Here is a 25,345-nt window from a genome sequence, read left to right as displayed (position 1 = left end):
ACAGATTTAATATGGCTGATGCTAAGTCTCTTGGAGTACCTTTACCTCCATACACTAAGCTTAGCAAAGCAGATTGCCCAAAAGATGAAGTGGCATTGAAAGCAGTGAAGGGAATCCCTTATGCATCAGCTTGTGGTTCTCTTATGTATGCTATGGTTGCCACTCGTCCCGACATTGCTTATGTAGTGGGAGTTGTTAGTTGATACATGTCGAATCCTAGCAAAGCGCATTGGGAAGCTGTCAAATGCATTCTGAGATATTTGAAAGGTACACAATCAAAGTGTATTTGTTATGGAAAAAGTGACTTAAAGTTGCAAAGATATTGTGATGCAGACATGGCAGGTGACATGGCTACCAGGAAATCTACCAGTGGATATGTATTTGCTATTGTTGATGGTGCAGTCTCTTGGTGTTCTAGGTTGCAGAAAATTGTGGCATTGAGTAATACTGAGGCTGAATATATTTCAGCCCCACAGAGGCTTCAAAGGAGGCCATTTGGTTGGGCAGACTTGCAAAAGAACTTGGCATGCCTGCTCATGCACCCGTGTTGGGTTATGATAGCCAGAGTGCTGTCTACTTACCCAAAAATGCTATGTTTCATGCGCGTACCAAACACATAGATGTGCGGTACCACTTCATACGTCAGGGATTGGAGGATGGTCTAGTCACCTTGACTAAGATCCATACACAGGATAACCCTGCAGATGTTCTCACCAAGAGTCTTGCTAAGGCTCAACATCAACATTGCATACAACTAGTGGGAGTTGGTTAACTTAAAGGCGTCATTTATGCCTTTAAGTGGGAGGTGGTTGGTTTAAATGTCCTAAATGACCTCTATTGTATATTTGTATACTTTGTCCAGGTTCACATTGAACCTCGACACATTTTTAAAAGTCACTTATAATAAAAGTGAGAAAACCCAAAAACTCACTCAATTGAGTTTTCCCCAAATCGTACGAGCTCTCTCTCTCTCCCTGCTTCAATCTCTAGCGCTAGCTCTCTGTGCACTCTTGCCTCCTGCTTCTTGCCCCAATCCTGCACTACATCGCGATGCGCACCTACCGGTACCCTCTGCTTCGCGCTTTCACGTACTCTTCCTCTGATTGCTCATGAGAATCTTCTTCGTGATCTCCTCCCGCATTCGCAGATGCAGAAGAAGTCGATTGTTTCTTGTTGGAATCCATAAGTGCCGCGAGAAAAGAATCGGATTTCCCTGTAGAAGAGAAATCGTCCGGGGGCTCTGATCCCACTATAACAAACTTGGACACCCCAAGTCAAGATTCTACCACGACACAACAAAGATTCACTTCACAACAGTTCACAAAATTGACACGGCCCGGCGTAGTTCCGTGCCTAGAGGTATTGGCTCCAAAGACTAGCGCTCCTTTCAATATTTCTTTTTATATTAATCTGTGTTCAAAGTACAAGAGAGCAGGTAGGTGCTCACTCTCAGACTTTGCGTCCAGATGCTCTCACAAGTGAGGCCTTGCCCACTTATTTAAAAGTACAAGGGATGCCCAAAAGCATTAAACTTAAAAGCTTTTTAATCTCAAAAGCAATTTGCCCAAAAGCTGTCATAAAATCAGCCTGCGCAATTTACGAAAATCCGTAAAAGCTGCCACGTCATCAACTAGCGCAAAGAGCAGGATTCCATACAGTTTGCCACGTCAGCCTACCAGTGCATTTTGCGGGGGTCCATACTGCTACCACATGGCATTTCTGCCGCAGTCAGTGTGTGTGTGTGTGTGTGTGTGTGTGTATGTGTGTGTGTGTGTGTGTGTGTGTGTGTGTGTGTGTGTGTGTGTGTGTGTGTGTGTGTGTGGAAGCCTACCACGTAACCAGTTTGTGACAGTTGCCTTTGGGCAGGGAGGTGTATGTATGACTATTGCGAACTCATGGCAGCTGGACGTTGACGGTAGAGCTATCATTGTGCCAGGCAAGGCCCAATGGATCATATATGCAGGTTCAAGGTAGCCTTGTGGGCTTCTTGAACATTTATGTGCCCAACCATGCGAGTGCACGGGTTGAGTTTTGGTCACATATTGTGGAATCATTGCCTCACATATTGTGCATTGGGGTGACTTCAACATGCTTGAGAACCCTTCGGATAGGATTAGGGGCAGCCATGCTACTCTACACAAAGCTAAGTAGGCTGCTTGGGAGCGCCTATGTGTGACTTTGAGGATTTCGGATGTATGGCAGCCTGCAGGCTTCGTGCGACCTTTAGACAGCCTCTCTTTCTCTCGGTCAGACCATACAGTAGGAGGGGTGAATCTATCAAGGATGGATCGCTTTTACACTAGTGACCACATCTATGACATGGGCGGTCCAATGCGCATTTTGGCAGGGACTACTTTTTTAGATCATGCGCCGATGAATCTTTCTTTGTCAGATAGACAATTGAGTGGCAGTCTCATGCTACGTATCACAGAGAGGATTCTACTAGGTACAGAGCTCAAAGTGCACGTTGTGGCACTTTGGACAGCGCGTTTGGACACACCGAGCGACCCTGCTGCTTGAGCGGCCATTGACCTTGTGGAGCTTAGTCGTTTCTTCCTCTTGGAGCCAGCAGCCCGCTTGGCTACGGCCCGAGAGAAGGAGAAGTGACTCCGGCGGGGCATTGTTTTTTTACATCAGATAAAGGAGTGTCGCCCAGGTAACCCTGGGATGGAGGATCAAATGTAGCAAACTCGTCAGGAGATGATACCATTGAGGAGTAGCGCCACGAGTTTGCCTTCCATCGTCAGGCATCTCAGTGGACCCAAGTGGGAGACACAGTTACTAAGTGAGTTTTTTGAGATGATGGGTCCTCGTCGTGCACATACCAATGTTCACTAGTTGAGAAGACCAGATGGGACTATTGCCATAGAGCCCAATGATCTACGTGCAGTTGCTACTAGCTTTTACCATGAGTTGCTCTCAACCGAGCCACGATGGAGCGTCGGGATGCATGCAGAGAGCACGTGTGGGCACAGATGCCTTGCTTAATCACTCAAGAGATGCATGAGCGCTTGAGAGCCCACTCCAACCAGAGGAGCTCCACGAGGCTCTTAGGACACTCCCCTGTGATAGTTGCCCAAGGGAGACGCCAAGCTTCTTCTTGGAGTATTGGGAGCTTCTCGGTTGACACTTATGTAGAGCGTACCAACACATTCTGCACATTGTAGAGATGCCAGATAGCATGATAGAGGGCTTGATTTATCTTATACCCAAGGAGGGGGGCTCTTTATAAAAGATTCAGCAATGGCTGCCCATCACCATCACTATTGTCAACTCAATCTACGAAATTCTAACAAAGGCTATGAGTTTGAGAATTCGACTGCTATCAAAGACCATCATACATGAAACACTATGTAAGATTCAGCACAGAATAAGACTGAGAAAGCAATGCAGAAAAAGAACACAGCACTAGGGACCAGAAGATGGGATGGTCCCCTGCCTTGAGGAGATTTTCTATTAGTTCTGAACTGTTACAAGCACATAAATCAGAATAGTTTACATTGTTCCCTGTCCCGAGAGGCTATTCTGATGCATAGAGATGCATGTATTCATGAGCCAATTTCGCTGCAATTTTTCATACTTGTAGCAGAGAACTGCTATTTCTGCTTCGTTCTGGATTTTTCTTGGTAGGAGTACTCTCTACTGACGTCTGCTCTTGTAGGGGATTTCCAAGCGAATTCACCTTGGCTGAGAACTGCTTCTAGAATTCGCTAAAGTGCTGAAATTTGCACGGGCAGCCAGAATTACGGTTGTCTTAGTGCCGCTATTCCCTACACGGGGGCGCACACAAGATCGTATGGCTTCCCACCACCTTCGCCGCAGGTTCTGCAACATCCTGCACAGCCTTTACGGATGCAATGTGAGCCACGCGTGCCAAAAACGCTAGAGAGAGAGAGAGAGAGAGAGAGAGAGAGAGAGAGAGAGAGAGAGAGAGAACGCAAGTGCTCTGCAAATGATGCTCTCAATACACAATATATATGACTACAAGACCCTAAGCATTCTATTTATAGAATCTTAGGTTGAGGTAGGGCAAAAATGTGTAACTGGTGCAAAAAACATAAAAGCCCAAAAATGGCTAAAAATGTGTGCACCCAGCCAGGCTCAGAAAATGACGGGCCTGACGCGTGCTAAAAGTGTCCGCCCATGCAATCTTCATGACGTGCGATGGGTGGCCAACCCGGGACAATCACTAGCCGTACAAAATGGCAAAGCAACGGTGGTGTAACTCTAACACTGTCTGCTGCATTGTCTGTTGTAGGAACATACTCCAAGTGAAGTCTCCAACCAAAACCCTCTCCTGAACATAGTGGTACTGCACCTCAATGTGCTTTGTCCGAGCATGAGATGGCAATAGCAATGCAACTCTGATTGTCGCACAAAAGACGAGTCGTAGCAGTCTGGGGAAAACACAACTCTCCTCCGTATCCAAATGGCCTCACAAGCAGCATAGCAAGTTGCTCTGTACTCCGCCTCTGTAGAAGATAGCGCAACGGTGGGTTGCCGCTTAGTGCTCCATGAAATGGGTCCCGAGCCGAGTGTGAAAACTACTCCTGTAGTAGAGCACAAGAATCTGGGTTTCCTGCCCCAATCTGAATTGCACCAACAAAGTAAGGTGCAACCCTTGGAGCGACCATAGAACACACCATGGTCCAAGGTGCCGCTGATATACCGCAAAGCGTACGATATACCGCAAAGTACGCTGGGCACACTACCAATGTCGCTGACGAGGTCGGGTGTTGAAGGAACTGAGGATAGAAACTGTGTAACAGATGTCTGGTCCGAAATAAGTCAATCATACAAGGCAGCCAACAACATTCCTGTACTGCTCCAAGTCAATCCATGGGGAAGGATTGTGAAGCGATATGTTCTCTCCGGGCTCAAGAGGAGTGCAAATCGGTCTGCAGCCTGTCATCTGGAATCTCTCCAGGATAGCATTCGCATACTTCCGCTGAGAAAAGAAGATGCCATCTGGTGTCTGAAAAATCTGGAATCCAATAAAATAGTGAAGAAGCCCAAGATCAGTCATCTCGAAACGCGTCTCCATAGCTTTCATGATGAACTTGATCCTACTGGTCCAAGAGCCTGTGAAAATGAGATCGTCCACATAGACAATCACTATCGCAACCAAAGAGCCATCAAAGACAACAAAACAGTTGGAATCTAATGAGGTACGCTGTAACCCCAGCTTCACGAGAAACTAGTCAAGTGTGAGGTACCACTATCGTCTAGCCTGCTCCAGTCCATACAATGCTTTCCACAATTGATAGACCCAATCCTCCTTGCCTCGTATACAAAACCCAGGAGGTTGCTCCACATAAACTACTTCATCCAAATCTCCATTCAAAAACGTACTTTTGACATCCACCTGAAAGATAGACCAACCAAAGTTGGCTGCGAGAACAAACACTGTGCGTATGGTGGGAGCAAAGGTCTCGTCAAAGTCCACGCCTGGTCACTATGTGAAACCCCGAGCAACAAGTCTCGCCTTGTGTTTGTCGAGGGAACCATTGGCCTTGTACTTTGTCTTGAAAATCCATTTCGTAGAAACCACTTTCCGCTTGTTGGGCCTGGGAACCAAAGTCCAGGTTTTATTCCGCTCGATAGCGTCCATCTCTGTCTGCATGGCACGCTTCAACAATCATGCTGGAGTGCTTCCTCCACCAAGGAAGGCTCAATTGGTGAAGCCTGAATCTAAGACATGAGTGCAAAGTTCACGAACTCTGTGCCATCATAAACTTGCCTGTCCTTGAGGCGTGCAGAAGATAAGTGCTCCGAACTGTGCTCAAGGTTCCTTTTGTTCTTATGGAAAGTAGAGCCTTCCGTTCTTAATGAGAGAATGCTATGATCACAACAAAGTGAATGGACACTGTGCATGCAAATGTATGAGACTGAGAGATAGAGAGAGAAGAGAGAGACGACACCAGAGACGTTGTAAAACCCTCTCCGAAGGCCCCACTCTCGTCGGCGAGAGTGGTCTACTTATGATTGCACAAACTGGTACAATGGTGATGCATGGGACCGATGCAAGTCTAGGCTATGTCGACGATGACGACGGGGATGACGAAGTCGACACTAGGGCTGAAATCTGCAATCTTTCTACTGCTGTCCAAAAACGCTAGGGGCTGAAATCTGCTACAATCCAAAAATGCTGATTTGGGGGGCTGTTTCTGTGGGTCTTTGTCACTGAAAATCTGCAGGTTTAGGGCTGAAAACTGAGGTTGCTTAAGGCTGAAAATTGATGGTCTATCCGAGCTGAATCTGCTACTCTTCAAGGGCTGAATTTGCAACTACTTCATTGCTGAAAAACGCTGCAGTTGTAGCTCTTCAAAGACGCTAGGCATGCTGAGTTTCCAAAAACGCTAGGGAAGGTCTTCTGCTGGCGATGGTTACTGATGCAAAAACGCTATCTGTTGGGGCTTGCTGGCAATGGTGTGCTGGTGCAAAAATGCCAGGCTATGATGCTTGATGGAAACGCTACAGGATGAAGTTCTTGCTTGGAAAGAAGTACCGCCAAGGAGTCTTGTTGAGAAGTTGCCTGCTGAGCTTGGCTCCTGTTGCCTCTTTCGCCAATTAGTGCTAGCCTAGGTTTGCTTATATACAAACTTAGCAAAATTGCCCTACCTACTTTCCAACAAAAGTCACTTAAAAATAATAAGTGGAAAAATATCAAAAATAGGGAAAATAGGCTAAATGCACTGGAAATTCCCCTGAAGGATTTTGATGGATTCTGATGGGAATGCTTATGATCATGCTGTGTGCAACCAAAGGATATGCATCTACACTAAGTGACTGGGCATGCACGGTCTACGAATAGACTCACAAAAGTGCCAGATCACTTCTGACTAGACTGACCGAACCCTGATCATGCTGTAGCTTGTCCACGGACACATAGGGTTGGATGTGTCACGTGACAAGAGCCAACCAGGAACTAACCTCTCCTTGCAAGGTGGGACCGTCTCCACCCAAGGAGAACCATCATCCACATCAGAATCGGAATCAGACATGGCATGATCGGGTGAAGTAATTGGCTGCGGTGTAGAGGGAACAGGAAAAGGAACAGGAACAGGGATAGGATCAGGTGTAGGAGGTGGACGAGGAGTGTTATGTCCCGCTCACAGGAGAGGGGATCTAGCCCAGATGCCGTCGGGATGGGCGTCCAGTGTCCGGGCGGACGTAGTGTGAACACGGCCAGTGTGGCCGGCCATTATTATAAAAGGGAGGCCAAGGCCTCATTTACAATTATCGACCCCACTGGCAGAGTGCCAGTGGTTAGCCCGTGAGGCTAGGAGTGCGTGAGGTCACCTCGAGGAGGTGAGGCCGGGTGGTATGGGACGCTCGATCTTACAGGTGCACGCCTACGTCCTCGAACGCTTGCCCCAGCACGGGGGAGCTGCCGGATGGTGGCTATGGTCAGGTGGTTCGTCTGACGCGCATCTGTAGGCGGTCTGTTTGGCCGGGAGATCCTATCTCCTCGTTCGTTTCATGGTATCAGAGCCGGCTTGGCTGCACGAAGGACCGTGTGCACACCTACGGAACGGTTCGGGTCGGAAAACCTCGTGTTTGCGTAATTTTTTTTAGTGATTAAATTGCTGAAATTATTTACTTTTCTTCTCGAAAGCATGTTTGCAAGTAAATAATGAAGTTCGGTTGCTGATTTTTGATAAAAATCAGCAAATTAACAGTGGGAGTGCTGAAAATCGGAGGCTTTTTCTTGAATTTACTGGTTTTCGATCAAAATCGGTGTATTTACCTTTAATTTGTTGTTTTTGTATTGAAATTCAGCATATGACATCTCTCTGTAAGTCCTCTCTGTAAGTCTCTTTGTGCGAAGCACAGAGAGAGAGAGAGAGAGAGAGAGAGAGAGAGAGAGAGAGCCAGAGAGAGAGAGAGAGAGAGAGAGAGAGAGAGAGAGAGAGAGAGAGTGCTACCTCTCTCTTTGCTTGGGGATGACCACTCTCTCTTTGCTTGGCGATGACCATCTGCAGAACGAGCAGCCAGCGTGTGTTGCGCAGGAGGAGAGGAAGGGCAGCGTGTGTCTTTTGCGTGCCAAACTCAAGCGGGCACACGCCCTTTTTTTCCACACGTCACCTTCTCTCTCTCTTTGCGTGCGATTTTTTGCTTGGCAGCGATGGAGTTTTACGATTGTTATTTTATGGCCAAGGACTTTTTTTTTAAAGTCAATTGGTCACTTGACAAAAACTATTGTGTGGCCACTTTAATTTCTTTAAATTAAAGTGTGAACCCTGCTCATTGTTTAAAAATTCACTTACAGAGACTTAGAAAGTCTGCAGAACCCTCTCTTTTTACTCCTCTACTCATCACTTGAGCTCTCTCTCTCACCCGCTCGCGCTCCCGCCATCACCTGCTCACCTTCAGGCGCTCACGCCGACGTTGGAGCTCTTCACAACTTCAAGTTTTCGCGATCGAAAAGTACAGAAAAGGCTCGGTTTCGCGTGAATTTACCAGTTTTTTTTCACGCACTTCGCCATGGATTCCTCCAGCTCGGATGTGCAACATGACGACGCGCCGAGTAACATTCAAATCCCATTCACGCATGCTCTCTACACATGGATTACAACTACTTTCCAGAGCTTCGACCAGCGTGTTACTGCTCTGGAAAACGCGAACGTTCACACGAACATTCGCCTGGCCTCTCTCGAAGGGGTCGTGCAGGGGCTCAGTTCCCGCCTCTCTACTCTCGAAAATATGACTCAGTCGACGATTGCACGTATTTCCGAGGGCGAAACCCATCTCCAACATTTGCGGACGCAGATTGCTGCTTTTGGGCATTCGCAGGGTGGTCCGACTGCCACAATTCCGTATAAAACTACAAACTTCTCAGGCGAAGAGGAGTGTACGGAATTGGCAGTAAATAACTGGTTGCCCAAGTGGACCACATACTTTGATCTCCATGGGGAGCATGATGAAAGGAAGATTCAGACGATTCCTCTCTATCTGCGTAGTAAGGCGCTTACCTGGTGGCGTGACATGACAGAAAAGCCTACGACGTGGGCTGATTTTTGCGTGAAATTCAAGAAGGATTTCGCTAAATGGACCCTTTGAAAGCGTATGCCAAACTGCAAAGTCTTTCGATGAAAACTCTGTCTTTTGATAAATATACGACAGCTTGCAAAGAGGCGCTTACCCTCTGCAAAGTGGATTCCACACGTCGTGCACATGTGCATGCTGGGGTTACATGAAGATTACCGTTGGGCCTTAATCAAGGACAAAGCCCCGACTGACGTCGAGGATGCAGTGGCAAAGGCCAGAACGTTCCATTTGATAAATGGAGCGAATTATGAGAAGAAAAGAACTGCAGACCATCAATCCGGTGAGGGTGCTTCGAGGAAGCGACCCCGATTCCAGCATAAGTCCAAATCACCGCCGAGATCTTTTCAAGAAAAGAAGAAAGCCAGAAACGCTTCACTTGTTGATGCAGTGAAGAAGGGGGCTTGTGAAACCGGCCTGTTCAATCCAAAAAGGGCGGTAGACTTTACTTCAAACCTTGATTTAGCTTTCACCCATTATTAGTCGTCTATTTTACCTGTACTTTCAAGACACAACAAAGGGGAGAGGGATACAGGCTGCTAGATTGCACCTGTATGAGTAGACGGACACCAGATTGGCCCCTAACTTAGGCGCCCCTTTCGGTATTTCTTTATTGTTCAAAAGAGGGAATAAACGTTGTGGTTCCCTACAAGCTGCCCCGCACAAACTCGGCTGAATTTCCACTGTTCCAGCCCGATTTCGGCAACATAACTGTACTAGAACCCTTCACAGTCAGTATTCCCACGCATTAAATGACTTTCCCGTCGCATACGGGCACTTTGCATAACCTGGCGAGAATCTGCAGCACGCTGAATTCTCTGTTTTCAGCCCTGAAAATGCGTCAGATCACCTGTACAGCGGTCCCCTTGCGTCCCCGAACCTCCTGGGGGTATTAGGGTCCGTTTAGGGCCAAAACCCTAAACCTGCAAAAATACACAGCAGGCTGTAATTCACTGTTTCGGGCTCCGTTTCGCGTGCCGGTCACATCCGTAGCAAGTCCTCGAGCTCCCGCACCTGTAGGGCTACTTGCCCTTTGAATCGGACGAGATTTCTGGCGTGAAACCTCTCCGAATTCACCTGTACCTGCGGGGGGATTAGCCGCTAGCTAATCCAGTACCTGTGCAAGAGGCTCTTGCCTCGGCAATCGTGCATGAACCCACACAACTGTACATTGGTCAAATGAAGAGCCCACTAGAGGGGCATAACATACTGCCAAAGGGGAGAGAGAGGGCAGTGCGTAGCGTGCAGGGCATCACTCCTGGCACCGCACTGTGCATAAGAGGGAAAGCAAGCACTCCATAGCTCTTAACCTGTGACAAAATCTGAAAATGAGGCTCTCCCCCTCCTAAATTCAGCGCCACTTCTTCATGCATGAGGCAAGTGCACCAGAAGGTGCCACTTGGCACATTTATAAGCATTTTCCCGTTTCGGGGTTGCCGTCTAAAAATATCCCAACCGGTTGCCCATTTGACTTCACGGCAGAGTAAGAAAATGTTCCCCTTGTCATTCCGGCGGTAATGACGTCAACACATTTTCAGGTCCCAAAATAGTAGTTCCCTAAATTTTAGGAGATGCTGCCATTGTATCTTTCTAGGTCATCCGACCCTCTTTGTACACTGCGGCCACATCCAGAACTGAAATATAGCCTCTGTAGCAAAGGATTCCACTTTGACTAGTCAATGACCCCACTTGGCTAACCATAGTCCTTGTCCAACCTTAGTGCTCTCTTGCCCTCAGGCCTGGACTCCCTCTGGACAGTTCCACACTAGCTATGCAATGCAGGGCAGTTAGATTTCCCGAGGGGTGTTTCCAAAAAGTGAAAGTAAATAGATAATAAGAAAGAAATCAACAAAAAGGATAGATAGTAGTCACACGCTGGTGACATACCCCCCTCTTGAAATCTCAAACGTCCTCGTTTGCATCTATGTCGTACATGCTTACTGTCAACACTGATGTATTCAACACCTGTCGACACATATACGACACATACATGCTCATTGTCAACCCTGGTGTATTCAACACCTCGTCGACTCATGTATTGCCTGCGTGTGAATCCTGTCCCAATGACATAGTGGTAGCTGCACACTCTGCCATTGCTTTGAGTCACTAACTTTCCAATGACAAAATGGTAGCTGCACATTTTGCCACTGTCTTATAGTACACGTTGGATCCCGTAACACTTTCGAGCATACCCAAACCGACAGTTTAAGAATGCAGTTACACATGTACACTTCAATAGAAGCAATCACTGTATCCTTGACAAACTGACAAGAAATACTCACTTCTATAGCACTAACCAAACTTTTGGACATTCCATAAGAGCAATTGCCAAACTGACAATCTGTACAGCTCTAACATTCATGTAACAGGTATTTCATTTGAGCTCACTTTAAATACCTTGTACATCATTTGTTTCAGAAGCTATTGTCACACTGACAATCCATGTAGCTTTGAAACTCAAGGGGTCAAGGTAGGTTGCAAATCGAAGGGATCCAGGTAAAGTGATAACACAGTTGGTGACTCTGCAAGTTCACCTTCTTCCATCCACTTCGCATCCATTGGTGGATAGTTTCTGAACTTTACCAAGTAGCGCCTAGAAACCTTGCCTTTCACTTTCCTTTCTTTGTGTGCCAAAATCTGTTCAGGGACCAAGATCTCGTCAAGTTCCTCGACTTCCGGCTGATCTTCAGCTGGCATATCTTCTGGCACATCACCCACATAGGGTCTGAGAAGACTCACATGAAACGCATTGTGAATCTTCCAACTGTCAGGCAATTTCAGCCTATATGCAACATCACTGATTATGTCGCATACTTGAAAAGGCCCATAGTAACGCATGCTGAGCTTTGGAAACAGTCTTTCCTTGCCCTTCATCTTCTTTAACCTTGCCTTTTCAAAGCGTAAAAGCACCCAATCACCAAGTGAATATACCACTTCACGACGGTGACGATCAGCTGCTTTCTTTTGCTTTGCCTAAGTCCTTTCTAAGGCCACTTTGACCTTCTTGTACATTTCATCCATGTCCTGAACATACTTATCTGCTTCAAATATCTTGTCCTTTGTATGCAGTATGGGAGGAACTTTCTTGCCACCTTCAACTATCTCAACAAAAGGTGCCTTGCCAGTTGATGAATGCACTGTATTATTGTATGCATACTCCACCAATGGCAAATACTGCTCCCACTTTCCTTTATGCTCTGACACATAGCACTTCAGCAGATCTAGGACAGTAGAATTTGCCTCTTCTGACTGCCCATCTGTTTGAGGATGAAATGACGAAGAGAATTTGAGCGTGGTGCCCATATTCTCAAACAAGCCTCTCCAGAACAAACTTGTCATGCGTGGATCACGGTCGCTAACAATCGACTGTGGCATGCCATCATACTTGAAAATATTGCTCATAAACAAGCGTGCCATCTGATCTGGCTTTATCTTCTTCCTGACAGGAAAAAAATGAGCCTGTTTGCTAAATCTGCAAATAATGGTCCAAATACCATCGTTTCCTGTCTGCGTTCTCGGAAGATCAAAGATAAAATCCATAGCAATACTTTCCCATGGTTTATCTGGAATAGGTAGTGGTTGCAATAACCCTGGTGCCTTTTGCCTGTCAAACTTGATCTTTTGGCATATTAGGCATTCTCGCACAAAGGCATCCACATCCCTTCTCAATGTAGGCCAATAGAAGAATGTCTCAACCGCTTTAACTGTAGCATCGATACCACGATGCCCTGCATACGGTGGGACATGACTCTCTTCCATAACTTTGCGTCGCAATGGCTTTGTGACACACAATCTGCCATGCATCATCATGAACCCGTCTTTAAGAAGATAGTGTTCATGACGTTTTCCATCCATTAGTTGCTCGAAGACCCTTGCAAAATCTTCATCATTTGCATATTGTTCTCTCATATCATCAAGTTCATGATGATAAGGAATCGACACAGCTGAAATTTGTGGCTTCCTTGACAAGGCATCAGCCACAACGTTCTTCTTGCCTTCCACATGCACAATTTGAAAATGGAACATGGACAAGATATTTGCCCATCGCATATGCTTCTCAGATAACTTTGTTTGTGTCAAGAAGTATCGCAAGGTCTGATGATCCGTTTGGACAACGAAATCTGCACCTAGCAGGTAGTGTTTCCAACTTAAGAGCGCATGAATCACAACCAGTAACTCTTTCTCATAGACCTACATGGTCATCTCTGGCCCTTGCAAAATTCTGCTCTCATAGGCTACTACCCTGCCATCTTGCATTAGCACTGCACTAATGCTACTACCGCAGGCATCACACTGGACCACAAATGACTTCCTAAGATCTGGCAACACAATGACTGGATCTGAAGTCATCTTTTCCTTTAAGAGATTAAAAGCTGAAATCTCTTTTTGTGTCCATCTAAAGGTGACTGCCTTCTTTTGAAGAGCATGTAAAGGTGAAGCAATCTCAGCGAAATTTCGGATAAACCTTCTATAATAGGAGCATAGTCCCAAAAAGCTTCGGACATCATGCACCGTCTTCAAATTTGGCCATGACTTGATCGCTTCAACTTTTGCAAGATCCATTCTGACACCATCCTTTGAGACAATGTGTCCCAGAAAGTGAATCTCTTCCAGAAAAAACTCACTTTTCTTTGCATTGATGAGCAACCTATGACTGCGTAGCTCTTTGAACACAATGGCCAAGTGATGCCTATGCTCCTCTTCATTCTTTGAGTAGACTATCATGTCATCAAAGAATGTACCAACAAACTGCTGGTGTGGACGGAAAATTCTGTCCATCATCCTATTGAACGTAGCAGGAGCATTTGTGAGACCAAAGGGCATCACTAAAAATTCGTAAAGGCCAAACGTCGTTCTAAAAGCAGTCTTGTGCACATCCTTTGATCTAATGCAGATCTGATGGTACCCACTCTTTAGATCTATCCTGCTAAACATAGCTGCTCCTTCTAATTTGTCCATAATATCATCAATTCTAGGTATAGGGAACCTATTCTTGATGGTATTCTTGTTCAGTGCACGGTAGTCGATGCACATACGCCATGAGCCATCCTTTTTCTGCACCAACAACACTGGAGAACAGAATGGAGATGAACTGGGCTGAATCAGCCCCTTTTCTAACAGCTCCTGTACTTGGCCCATTATCTCTTTCTGCTGAGCCGCACTAACCCTGTACGGAGGCTTATTTGGTGGGCTACTGCCTGGCACCAAATCTATCGCATGGTCCTCGGGTCTCTCTGGCGATAATTGAGACGGTAATGAATCGGAAAAACAGTCACTATACTGTTGTAAAAACATTGACCTTTCTTTATCTAGCACAAATAAATTTGATTCATCACAATCTGACACTTCACGTGCAAAAACCAAGTACGCAGAAAGATGCTTTTTCATTACAGAAGTAATAGCAGAAGCTGATACAGTAGGAATAGACTCCCCTTTAAGCTTTACATCCAGAATGTGAGTCTTTCCCCTGCTCTGTACAGTGATCTTTTTGTTGTAGGCATCCATGATTCCCTGTACACGAAACAACCAAGGAATACCTAACAACACATCACATCCGTCCAGTGGCATGATGTAAAATTCTTCAGCATCTACATAGGACTGGATATGTAGACGCAACTTTCCAATGATGGGTGTCACAGCCTCTGTATGGCCAGGACATGCCAAACCTGCCTCTGCTGTATACCCCATCTCTTCAGGTCTGATTCCCAACTTTGAAGCCAATTCTGGGGAAATAAAGTTGGCTTTGGCACCTGGATCAAAGAAGATAAGCACTGTTTGATCCCTGACCTTTCCCCATGCTCTGCAAAGCTCACTTGCATCTGAATTTGGCTTGTCGCCCACCATATCTGGCACTAGACCAGCCATGGGCTTCTTTCCTTTCCTGTCCTCCTTGTCTTCAGATCAGCTGGCCTTTTCTTTGTAGGACAGTTGTAAGCAATGTGGCCAGGCTGCTCACATATAAAGCATTTGTTCTCTGTCCTCAGGACCTTCTTTTGCTCTTCTGACTTGCGAGGAAAACGTATTTTCCATTTCTTTGCTGGTCCTTTTTCTGATTCAGCCGTAGCTTTGTCTTTCCCTGCGTTGGCTGACTCCTGAGTCCCTTTAGGAGCCTCATTGGGAACGTGCTTCTTGGCTGAATTTTTCTTGCCTGATCCTGCCTTGACGCCAGTGTTAAATTCACAATCTTCTCCCTTGAGCAAACCATTGCCAGTGTTTGCTACCTCGATGAGCTACGTCAAAGTAGTGACTTTGGTCTTTGTGCAGTACTTTCTCAATCCTTTGGGTAGGCCACAACAGTAGTTTTCAATCTGTTCTGTCAATGGCACAAACCTATAGGAAGTTACTGGAAGTAGAGCTTTCCAAAACTTCCGATTGTAATCATCCAAATTTCTGCAAGTGGCAGCATTAAGCTGGTGCCATTCTGTCATGACATCTGCTTCAAAATCATCAGATAACCATGCTGCTGCAAAAATCTGCTTGAAGTAAATCCATGTGGACGGAGCTTGCCCTTGAAGCAATAAAGTTGTCCACCATTGTCCCGCATTCCCTGTCAAGAAAGTGGCTGCCTTGCGGACCTTTGAAGCCTCTGTAAAGTTTCCCCCTGCATAGGCCTTGTCAAACTGCTGGAGGAATGAAAGAGCCTTCTTCCTGTCATCAAACCCTGTAAAGGTCGTGAATGTCACACATTTGCCACCTTCTTTGTACGGAGTTGGCCTCTCCAGCGGCGTTAAATTGTCATATGGAAGTGATTGAAACATGGGAACACTATTAGGGTTCATCTGTGTTCCTTGACCGCTATTAACTTGACCTGGAAATGCCATATTTGGCTGCTGATTTGTAATTCCAGCCATACCAAAATTTGCCTGTGGCATCCCAAATTGGCCCTGAGTGCTCTGAAACCCTGGTTGCATACCCATGACACTGTACATGGGGTTAGGCATCATCGTTTGAGCACCCCCAAACACTGTTCCTGGCGTGTAAAACTGATTTCCAGGTGCATGACCAACCATGCTCTGGAATACCGATCCACCTCCAAAATAGCCAGGGTGTACTGAAGGTGGTGGGAAGACCTGTTGCATAGCCTGTAGGTTGCTTCCCTGCCCATTAGAACCAGCTATGGGCTGCTGAAAGGTGGCGGGCTGAACTGGTACAGCCTGAAAGACTGGCATCTCAGCCACCTGTTCTTGCACCTTAGGCACAGGTTGTGGAGACTGCATGTTCTCCGTCAAGTGTACAAGTGTTTCCATTGACTGTGCGGTATAAATCACCTGTGCTCGAGCCTTAACAGGGTTTTGAATATGATCCAGTGACCCAACTTGCTGAGACGGAACAGGAGGTTGCAGAAAGGCTAAAAACCTCGGATTCTGCATTACTTGTGTGAACATAGCCACAGCAGTAGCCAACTGGGTCCTGAATATATCGTCATCTGTCTGTGGTGGTCTTGAGGACTCACCCACTTCATGTGTCTGTTGACCCTGTGAAGAGGAAACCTCTTCAATCACATCATCTGGTCTGTCAGCCATAATTGCAATTCCCTGTATCTGGTCTATGATCCCCTGTGTGTCTTCAAGCCCAAAACTGACCAAGGCTCACTTCTATGGGAAAAAGTGATTTAATCCCGTCGATGGAACCATGTAACCGGCCTGTTCAATCCAAAAAGGGCGGTAGACTTTACTTCAAACCTTGATTTAGCTTTCACCCATTATTAGTCGTCTATTTTACCTGTACTTTCAAGACACAACAAAGGGGAGAGGGATACAGGCTGCTAGATTGCACCTGTATGAGTAGACGGACACCAGATTGGCCCCTAACTTAGGCGCCCCTTTCGGTATTTCTTTATTGTTCAAAAGAGGGAATAAACGTTGTGGTTCCCTACAAGCTGCCCCGCACAAACTCGGCTGAATTTCCACTGTTCCAGCCCGATTTCGGCAACATAACTGTACTAGAACCCTTCACAGTCAGTATTCCCACGCATTAAATGACTTTCCCGTCGCATACGGGTACTTTGCATAACCTGGCGAGAATCTGCAGCACGCTGAATTCTCTGTTTTCAGCCCTGAAAATGCGCCAGATCACCTGTACAGCGGTCCCCTTGCGTCCCCGAACCTCCTGGGGGTATTAGGGTCCGTTTAGGGCCAAAACCCTAAACCTGCAAAAATACACAGCAGGCTGTAATTCACTGTTTCGGGCTCCGTTTCGCGTGCCGGTCACATCCGTAGCAAGTCCTCGAGCTCCCGCACCTGTAGGGCTACTTGCCCTTTGAATCGGACGAGATTTCTGGCGTGAAACCTCTCCGAATTCACCTGTACCTGCGGGGGGATTAGCCGCTAGCTAATCCAGTACCTGTGCAAGAGGCTCTTGCCTCGGCAATCGCGCATGAACCCACACAACTGTACATTGGTCAAATGAAGAGCCCACTAGAGGGGCATAACATACTGCCAAAGGGGAGAGAGAGGGCAGTGCGTAGCGTGCAGGGCATCACTCCTGGCACCGCACTGTGCATAAGAGGGAAAGCAAGCACTCCATAGCTCTTAACCTGTGACAAAATCTGAAAATGAGGCTCTCCCCCTCCTAAATTCAGCGCCACTTCTTCATGCATGAGGCAAGTGCACCAGAAGGTGCCACTTGGCACATTTATAAGCATTTTCCCGTTTCGGGGTTGCCGTCTAAAAATATCCCAACCGGTTGCCCAGTTGACTTCACGGCAGAGTAAGAAAATATTCCCCTTGTCATTCCCGCGGTAATGACGTCAACACATTTTCAGGTCCCAAAATAGCAGTTCCCTAAATTTTAGGAGATGCTGCCATTGTAGGCGAAATCTGGGCTTCTTTGCCTTTTTCTTGCCCTTTCCGAAGCTTTGCTTTTTGCTTCGCTTTTTACCTTTTATGTCTTCCTCGCTCGATCGCTCGAGTCAAAAGAACTATAAGAACTATCAGAAGAAGAAGAAGAAGAAGAAGAACTGGGTAGTCTAGTCCTTCAAATCGTACACGCTTCTTCTGCTTTCTTGCCGATGCAAAAGAAGATTGACGATCCAAATAACCCGGGAAGTCGGTTCTTTTCTTGTGCTTTTTCTCGTGCTTTTTGGATTTGTTGTTTGCGTCCAAAAGCCGGCCGATTTGTGTCTGAACCACCTCTTGTAGTTCTTGCTCTGTAAACATCCTCGGAGAAGGAGGTTTCTTGATTACCGGTTTGATGGGTGGTTCTCTGGCATTTTGTCACTGGGTGTGCACCTCTGCGATGGATTGCTGAGTCAAAAATTTAGCAAAATTCGGATCCTTCGTAATTTTAATCATCTGCTTTGTTGCCTCATCAACCAGTTGTCGACGTTCCATCTCTTCAAGTTCGTACTGAGTAGGCCGAGGTGGGCCGTACTCTTCCTCTGTTTGATCATGAGAATCTTCTTCGTGATCTCCTCCTGCATTCGCAGATGCAGAAGAAGTCAATTGTTTCTTGTTGGAATCCATAAGTGCCATGAGAAAAGGATTGGATTTCTCGGTAGAAGAGAAATTGGCCGCGCTCTGATACCACTGAAACAAACTTGGACACCCCAAGTCGAGATTCTACTACGACACAGCAGAGATTCACTTCAAAGCAGTTCACAATTCACAATTAGGTCGACACTGCCCGGCGTAGTTCCGTGCCTAGAGGTATTGGCCCCAAAGACAAGCGCCCCTTTTGGTATTTCTTTTTGTATTAATCTGTGTTCGAAGTACAAGAGAATGGGTAGGTACTCACTCTCAGACTCTGCGTCCAGATATTCTGAGAAGTGAGGCCCTGCCCACTAATTTATAGATACAAGGGATGCCCAAAAGCAGAGCCCCAAACGCAATAATAATAAAAGCTTTTCTCTTTTAAAAGCAATTGTCCCAAAAGCTTTTCAAATTTAAAGTTGTTCTAAAATCTGCCATTGCTTTTTTTCCTGCAATTTCCGTATGGAAATGCCACGTCAGCTTGTCAGCGCAAATTGCGCCGCTTTTTTCGGGTTGTTCTCAACAAAGAGTGTTTGTGTGTGTGTGTGTGTGTCCAAGGTTAGCCACGTCACCCATTTGTGACATATAGCCAATCTGATATAGCTTGAACCTTGGCGGGGTCCATGCGTACTTGACTATGGGAGACTATGTGTCCCAGATAGTGGATCTTTGTTAAGAAAAATTCATTCTTCTTAGCATTAACTTGAAGTTTATGCTGTTGCAATTCTTTGAACACAATCCGCAAGTGTCGTTTATGCTCTTCCTCTGTGTGTGAGAAAATCAAAATGTCGTCAAAGAAGACTTCCGTGATTTGTCGATGTGAACAAAAGATTCAATCCATTATTTAATTGAAAGTTGTTGGAGCGTTAGTAAGGTCGAAAGGCATTACTAAAACCTCGTACAATCCAAAGTTCTAGGGAACGAAGTCTTATGTATGTCTTCTAGAGCAATACGAATCTGATGATAGCCACTCTTTAAGTTCTATACGGCTGAAAATTCGTTCCCCTTGTAGCTTGTCTAAGATATCATCAATTCGAGGAATCGAAAATCTATTCTTGATCATAATCTTGTTTAGAGAACGATAATCGATGCACATTCGAAAAGTGTCATCTTTCTTCTAAACAAGCAATACTGGTGAACAATAAGAAGTATTAGGGCAAACAATACCCTTCTCCAAAAGTTCATTTACTTATTTAAGAATTTCTTGTTGTTGTAAGAGACTAACTCTGTAAGGTGGCTGATTTGGGGGTGAATTGCCTCAATACGATGAGCTTCCGGTCTTTCAAGAGGTAATTCATTTGGGAGAGTGTCAATACAGCAATCCTGATACTAATTAAGAAAAGTTAGGTGATCTTTATCCAATTTTGACAAGACATTACCACTCATCTCTCTCTCTTTGACAAAAATCAAGTAAGCCGAAAGACACTTCTTTATTTCTCTTTTAAAAGTGATATGACTAACCATGGGTATAGGAATGCACTAGCACTTGCATCTACATCATATTGCTGCCCTTTGAAAGAAAAGGACAGTTTCTTATTTACATAATCTGGGATAGGATGAATTTTGTAATGCCAAGGCATTCCCAAAATAACATCACATCCTTGTATTGAAGCAACTAGGAAAGAATCTCGATCATAGTACTTTCCGATCTTCAGATTCAAATGCCCTTGCACTGGAGTAGAGTTCTTGGTCAACCCCTCGAAGGCTGAACCAGAACTGATTAGAGTTCGCAACGTCTTGGGAGTAAGACCAAGAGATTCGGAGTGTCCAGTGGAATGAAGTTGTCTCTCGACCCTAAATCAAACAAGATCAAGACTCTTTGCCCATTTAGATTGCCCCACCCCTTTAGTAGCTGCCTTTTCCCTTTCTCCTTGGTGTTAGCTTTTACGTCAAGGACTGAATATGTCGTAGGAGGCGGAGAACCTTTCTTTAGGTGTGGGCAATCTAGTTTCGCCTTTTTCACCACAAAAAGGACATTTGCCCTCTTCCATGTAGGTCTTCAACTGAGAGGGAGCCACATACTTGCTTTTCTTAGCCCTCTCTAGGTTCTTTTCTTGGCCTTTGGGCTGATCTGAAGGCCGCTTTCGAGAGGAATTTTTTGTCGAGTCTTCTGTTTTCCATGAAAGGTACTAAACTCTTGCTTGCGAGGAGTTCCTTTCAAATGAAAATTTCCAGTAGCCAGAGCAGATTGCATCATAATTTTGAGAGTGTTCTGTGGGTACAACTTCATACTTTTATAAAGTGTCAAATGAAGCAAACTTTCGCATCTTCTCTTCATCAGAGACTTTCATAAAGGGAGTGACCTTGAGAAGGATCTCCCAAAACTTGTCGACATAGTCGGAAACAGCTTTATGCTCTTTTTGGGAGAGCCAATCCCATTCTTTCTTTATATCGGTGTCGAAGTCAAGGGGAAGGAACACAGAAGTGCTTTTTTAATTCCTCCCAGTCTTTGGGTTTGCATCCTTCCAAAATTGTAGTAAGCCACCAATTGCTAGCTCTATCCTTAGGATACATGCTAACATGGTGCAGCTTGGATTGTTCGGAGAAGGTGCCTTTTGCAAAGGCCACTTCAAACTGACGAATGAAAGCTAAAGCCTTATTGACCACCCTCCTGACGTCCTTATCTCCAGCTTTGGATGATTTCTTCTTCTTCTTGTGGTGTCGGGACCACTTCTTGGAGATAGCTTTAGAATCTTTATGCACAGGGATTTGGTGTCGACTCTTCCTTCGATCTGGGTCTTGTTCTTTTGCTTTCCTTAGTTGCTCTACAACCTCTTCTGGATCTAGCTACCAATCTTTGTCAGGGACTATGTTGTCCAAGTTCTTTATAAAGGAGTAATTTGAAGAGTAACTAGGCAAGGAAGGAAGATCTTCTTCATACTGATGAAAAGTTCGCACTCGAGGATCCCTATGGGGCTGTGTTGGAGCCCAAGTCTGCGATATATCCTGCGTCAACTTTGAGGGCTTCTGAGGTGGCTCCTCCACCATCTTTATTCTGATGCATAGAGATGCATGTATTCATGAGCCTATTTGGCTGAAATTTGTCAAACTTGTAGTCAAGAACGGCTATTTCAGCTTTGTTCTAGAGTTTTCTTGGCGGGAGCGCTCTCTACTGCTCTCTGCTCACGTAGGGGATTTCCATGTCTGAGTGCGGCTATTCCCTACAAGGATGCGCACAAGATCGTATGGCTGCCCACCAACTTCGCCACGGGTTTTGCAACCTCCTACATGGCCTTCACGGACGTCGAAGCATGAAATCTTGAAGAGAGAGAGAGGGGGCTGAGAGAGAATTCTTTGTATGTGTGTGTCTGTGTGTCGGGCCAACACCCCCAGGTGTGCAGCCTTCTTATAGCCTTGAATATGAGCTTTTGGCCATCTGGCGCTGCATGAGGGACAAAGAAAGTGCTCGTACAACTCCACACTGGCTTCTTGCTAATTTTCCTCGCTAGCTGAGTTTTAGTTAATCTTAATCAATTTGGCTTGTTTCAAACTGGCTCGGTCACTTTTAAAAGGTGTTTTAAACCTTAAATTTTTAAATAAGTATTTAGATGGGAGTTTCTGCTCATTCTGCAATAAGTGGGCCGTGCTGTTTTCCATGCTCCTTCCGACTCAATCAATCAGCTCTCGTCGAAGCGTATTTACACTTTGTCCGGCCGGCCACTTTCTTGGGTGGCCACAGTGAAAATATTAAATCATGACTTTCTAAGCGAACTGGAGACACCATCTTATTCATGTGCTTGTTCTGATTTGTTCTACACTGCATCCGGCTAATGTTCTGCATATCATACTGTCCGGTCACGGATAAAATTCCAGATGGCACATTGCGTCGAAAAATTTACCCACTCATTTAAATTATTAATTGGTACCAGTAAATTCATAAATCGATTTATGTGCACAAAAATCTTTTTCATTCATCTATAACCGTAGCTAAAAATATTACATCCTTTGGCTTCTAAACAGTCGTCCTCAACTGTAGGGCTTCATGATACTTCTGTAAGATGTCTCGAAAATCGTTCCATTCTAATTCTGCCATCCACTAAGCATCTAGAGGGGAGTAATTACTGACCTTTAAGTACTTACGATGAGTTCTTCCACACTTTAGCTGGCGCTCCTTATGGAGTATAATTTGTTCTAGAAGAAGTATTTCTTTCATTTCATCTACCTCACGAGAATCTTCCGTAACTAGTTCTGCAGGAGGTTCACCAACGAAGAGTCATAGAAGGCTCATGTAAAAAGCATTATGGATTTTCCAAGTCTGTGGAAGATCCAGTCTAAATGCGACTTCGTTTATTTGTTCTCTAATCTTAAATGGGCCATGATATCTATTAGAAAGTTTTACAACTTTCCCTTTTTGATCGGTCTGATTCTTAACTCTGGCTTTGTCAAACTTAAGAAGAACAAATTGTCCTTCAGCTAGCTTGAGATCACGACAATGTCTATCTGCTACTTTCTTATACTTTTTTTGAGATCTAAGGATAGCGCGTTTCACTTGTGTGTAAGCGGTATCTAGGTCTCGAACAAAGTGATCACCTGTGAATATCTTATCCTTGGTGAGAAGGATTGGGGGAAGATGTGATTTGCCATAAATAACTTCGAAAGGAGGTTTTCCTGTAGAGGAATGTACAGTGTTATTTCAGGCAAATTCTGCAAGAGGTAGATACTTCTCCCATTCTCGTTGGTTATCTGAGACACAGCACTTTAAAATGTCTAGGCCTGTAGAACTAGCGGTTCCGCTTTGTTCATCTGTCTGAAGATGATAAGCTGAAGAAAAATTCAGCTTAGTTCCTAGGTTCGTAAAAAGTGCTCGCCAAAAATTCCCGGTCATTCGTGGGTCGCGATCACTGATAATCATTTTAGGCAAACCATGATGTTTGAAAATTTGGGCCAAAAAGATCTTGGCCATGTGATCAACTTTGATGGTCTTTCTTACTGGAATGAAAAGAGCTTGCTTATTGAATCTGTCTATTATAGTGCAGATTGCATCATTTCCATTCGGAGTGCCACTATATGTGGGACTACCCCATGGCACAACAGGTTTGGCTTTGGATCTTTGACTGATGCCTACACTTTCGACGGCTAGCCAGTACACCTGGGGTGCTGCAACTTGGTCTACACAGGGAGATGGCTTCAATCAGCAAGATGATTGTGATTCAGGAGGGCCAGACGACCTAGACTCCAGTCAGCCACAGAGCTTGTACCTCAGGAGTGGAGCAAAGATAGAGAGAGTTGTTGGGAGCTCATCTACAATCTAACTTTTTGGCTCATCTGGAGAGCCCGATGCTTCCAGATTTTTGAGGCCCCGCCCATCCCATCAGCGGTGACTGTACGTGACATCTTGCTAGTGCTGATCCATACACTCAAGGGACATTTTGAGAGGCTTCAGGGCAGCTCCGATCGCATGCGAGAGCGTCGCGAGGCCTTCTTGCGACTTTGGCGACCAGGGCCCTTCTTCAACATAGCTCATGGGGTGCCAAGGTGGTAGTACCACCCACCAGTGTAATTGTTTCCTCCTCCCAACTCTTGATTTAGTCATCACCTTACATATCTTCTTTTCTCATTGGGAGAGTTTCCCCACATTTTGATGTAGCCCTCTATAGTAGGGGCAGTTTGTAGCCCATTGGGAAGGTTTTTAAACTACCGGATCTATTTGTTTCTTGAAAAATATTTGTTTCTTGCAAAAAAAAAAAGCACTACATAGATATATCTAGGACAATCTGCAGCCACCAAGCGATGCAGTGCTCGTAAACCACATCTTCCGGAGAACTCCCGAGACTGACCATTGGATAGCCCACCGGGACAACAGATCCAAAGACTGTTAGACTCCATCCACATCAAAAAAGGGCAGCTCATACTAACACATCTTTGATAATCCAAGGGACAACGAATCCCTCACACTATGCCTGTAGTATGATCTGCATCCAATCCAGATCTCTACGTGGAATCCCAGAGTAGGAAGCAGTCCTCCTACACAACCAGACAGATTTAGTGTCTAAAGGAGGTATATCATCCATCAACACAAACACCAAGGGAAGGTACCATAATGATTGTATCTTTGACCATACAAGTCTCCCAATGGCATCCTGAATCTAGCCTATCATTAAACAGCAAGAGAATCTAGACCATGACACTCTGAGCTACTTCTAATGTCTAATCAATCAAAGGAGAGAGAAGGAAGGAAGGGGGGGGGGGGGGGGGGGGGGGGGGGGGGGGGGGGGGGGGGGGGGGGGGGGGGGGGGGGGGGGGGGGGGGGGGGGGGGGGAGAGAGGATGCTCACAGTATCTTCATTTCTGCAGCTTTCGTAAGGTCAACGGCCTTAGCTCTTGCTAAATATCTCGAGTGAAAGGAGGTACCAATGTGGCCAGCAAGGCTTTGACCTGTCCATTTTGACCACAACCAACCAGCATGCAATTTGTGTGCTCTTTCCCACTCTTGCTCCCGTCCTTCATCAGGATCTTCAGTCATGCAAAGAAAGGAAGAATCGAGCAAAGATCCCTCAAGCCTGATATTTGCAAATTTAAACAATGAGTATGCTAAAGCGAAACTTTCGATTAGAAATGCAAGCTCATAATGCTGTATCTACCTGCTGGATGTCAAAGGGTCAATCATTTTTGCAGACATGAGAGAACTTGACTCGGCATCTGCATCAGAAACAACCGGAAGTTCTTTTATTCTGATCTTACGTTCATCTATGATGGTCTCTCCATTTTCATCACCAACATGCGCTGGTACAGTCAGCGAAGCGCTATGCTCTTCTATTCTATTTCTAGGAAAGTAGAAGGGTAAGAGTCTGCAAGTTGGCACTTTAAGTTAGAACTTTTATGAGACAT

General features: G+C 45.5%; 1 protein-coding gene across 1 annotated transcript in view; it reads right to left on the bottom strand.

Annotated features, from left to right (window-relative positions):
• The window catches only part of LOC147425195 (uncharacterized), a 91,582-nt gene that overhangs the window by 48,546 nt on the left and 17,691 nt on the right, over positions 1-25,345 (bottom strand). Inside the window, exons 7-8 of the mRNA XM_086499434.1 lie at positions 25,099-25,305; positions 24,793-25,017 (exon numbers count right to left, since the gene is read on the bottom strand). Of these exons, the coding sequence (XP_086355560.1) occupies positions 24,793-25,017; positions 25,099-25,305 (432 nt within the window). The remainder of the gene's footprint in view (positions 1-24,792; positions 25,018-25,098; positions 25,306-25,345) is intronic.

This window comes from Adiantum capillus-veneris, chromosome 25 (genome assembly GCF_014529385.1).
Source record: "Adiantum capillus-veneris isolate H3 chromosome 25, ASM1452938v2, whole genome shotgun sequence".
NCBI lineage: Eukaryota > Viridiplantae > Streptophyta > Polypodiopsida > Polypodiales > Pteridaceae > Adiantum > Adiantum capillus-veneris.
The sequence above is the reverse complement of the archived record's forward strand: the minus strand, read 5'-3'. Positions and strand labels throughout refer to the sequence as shown.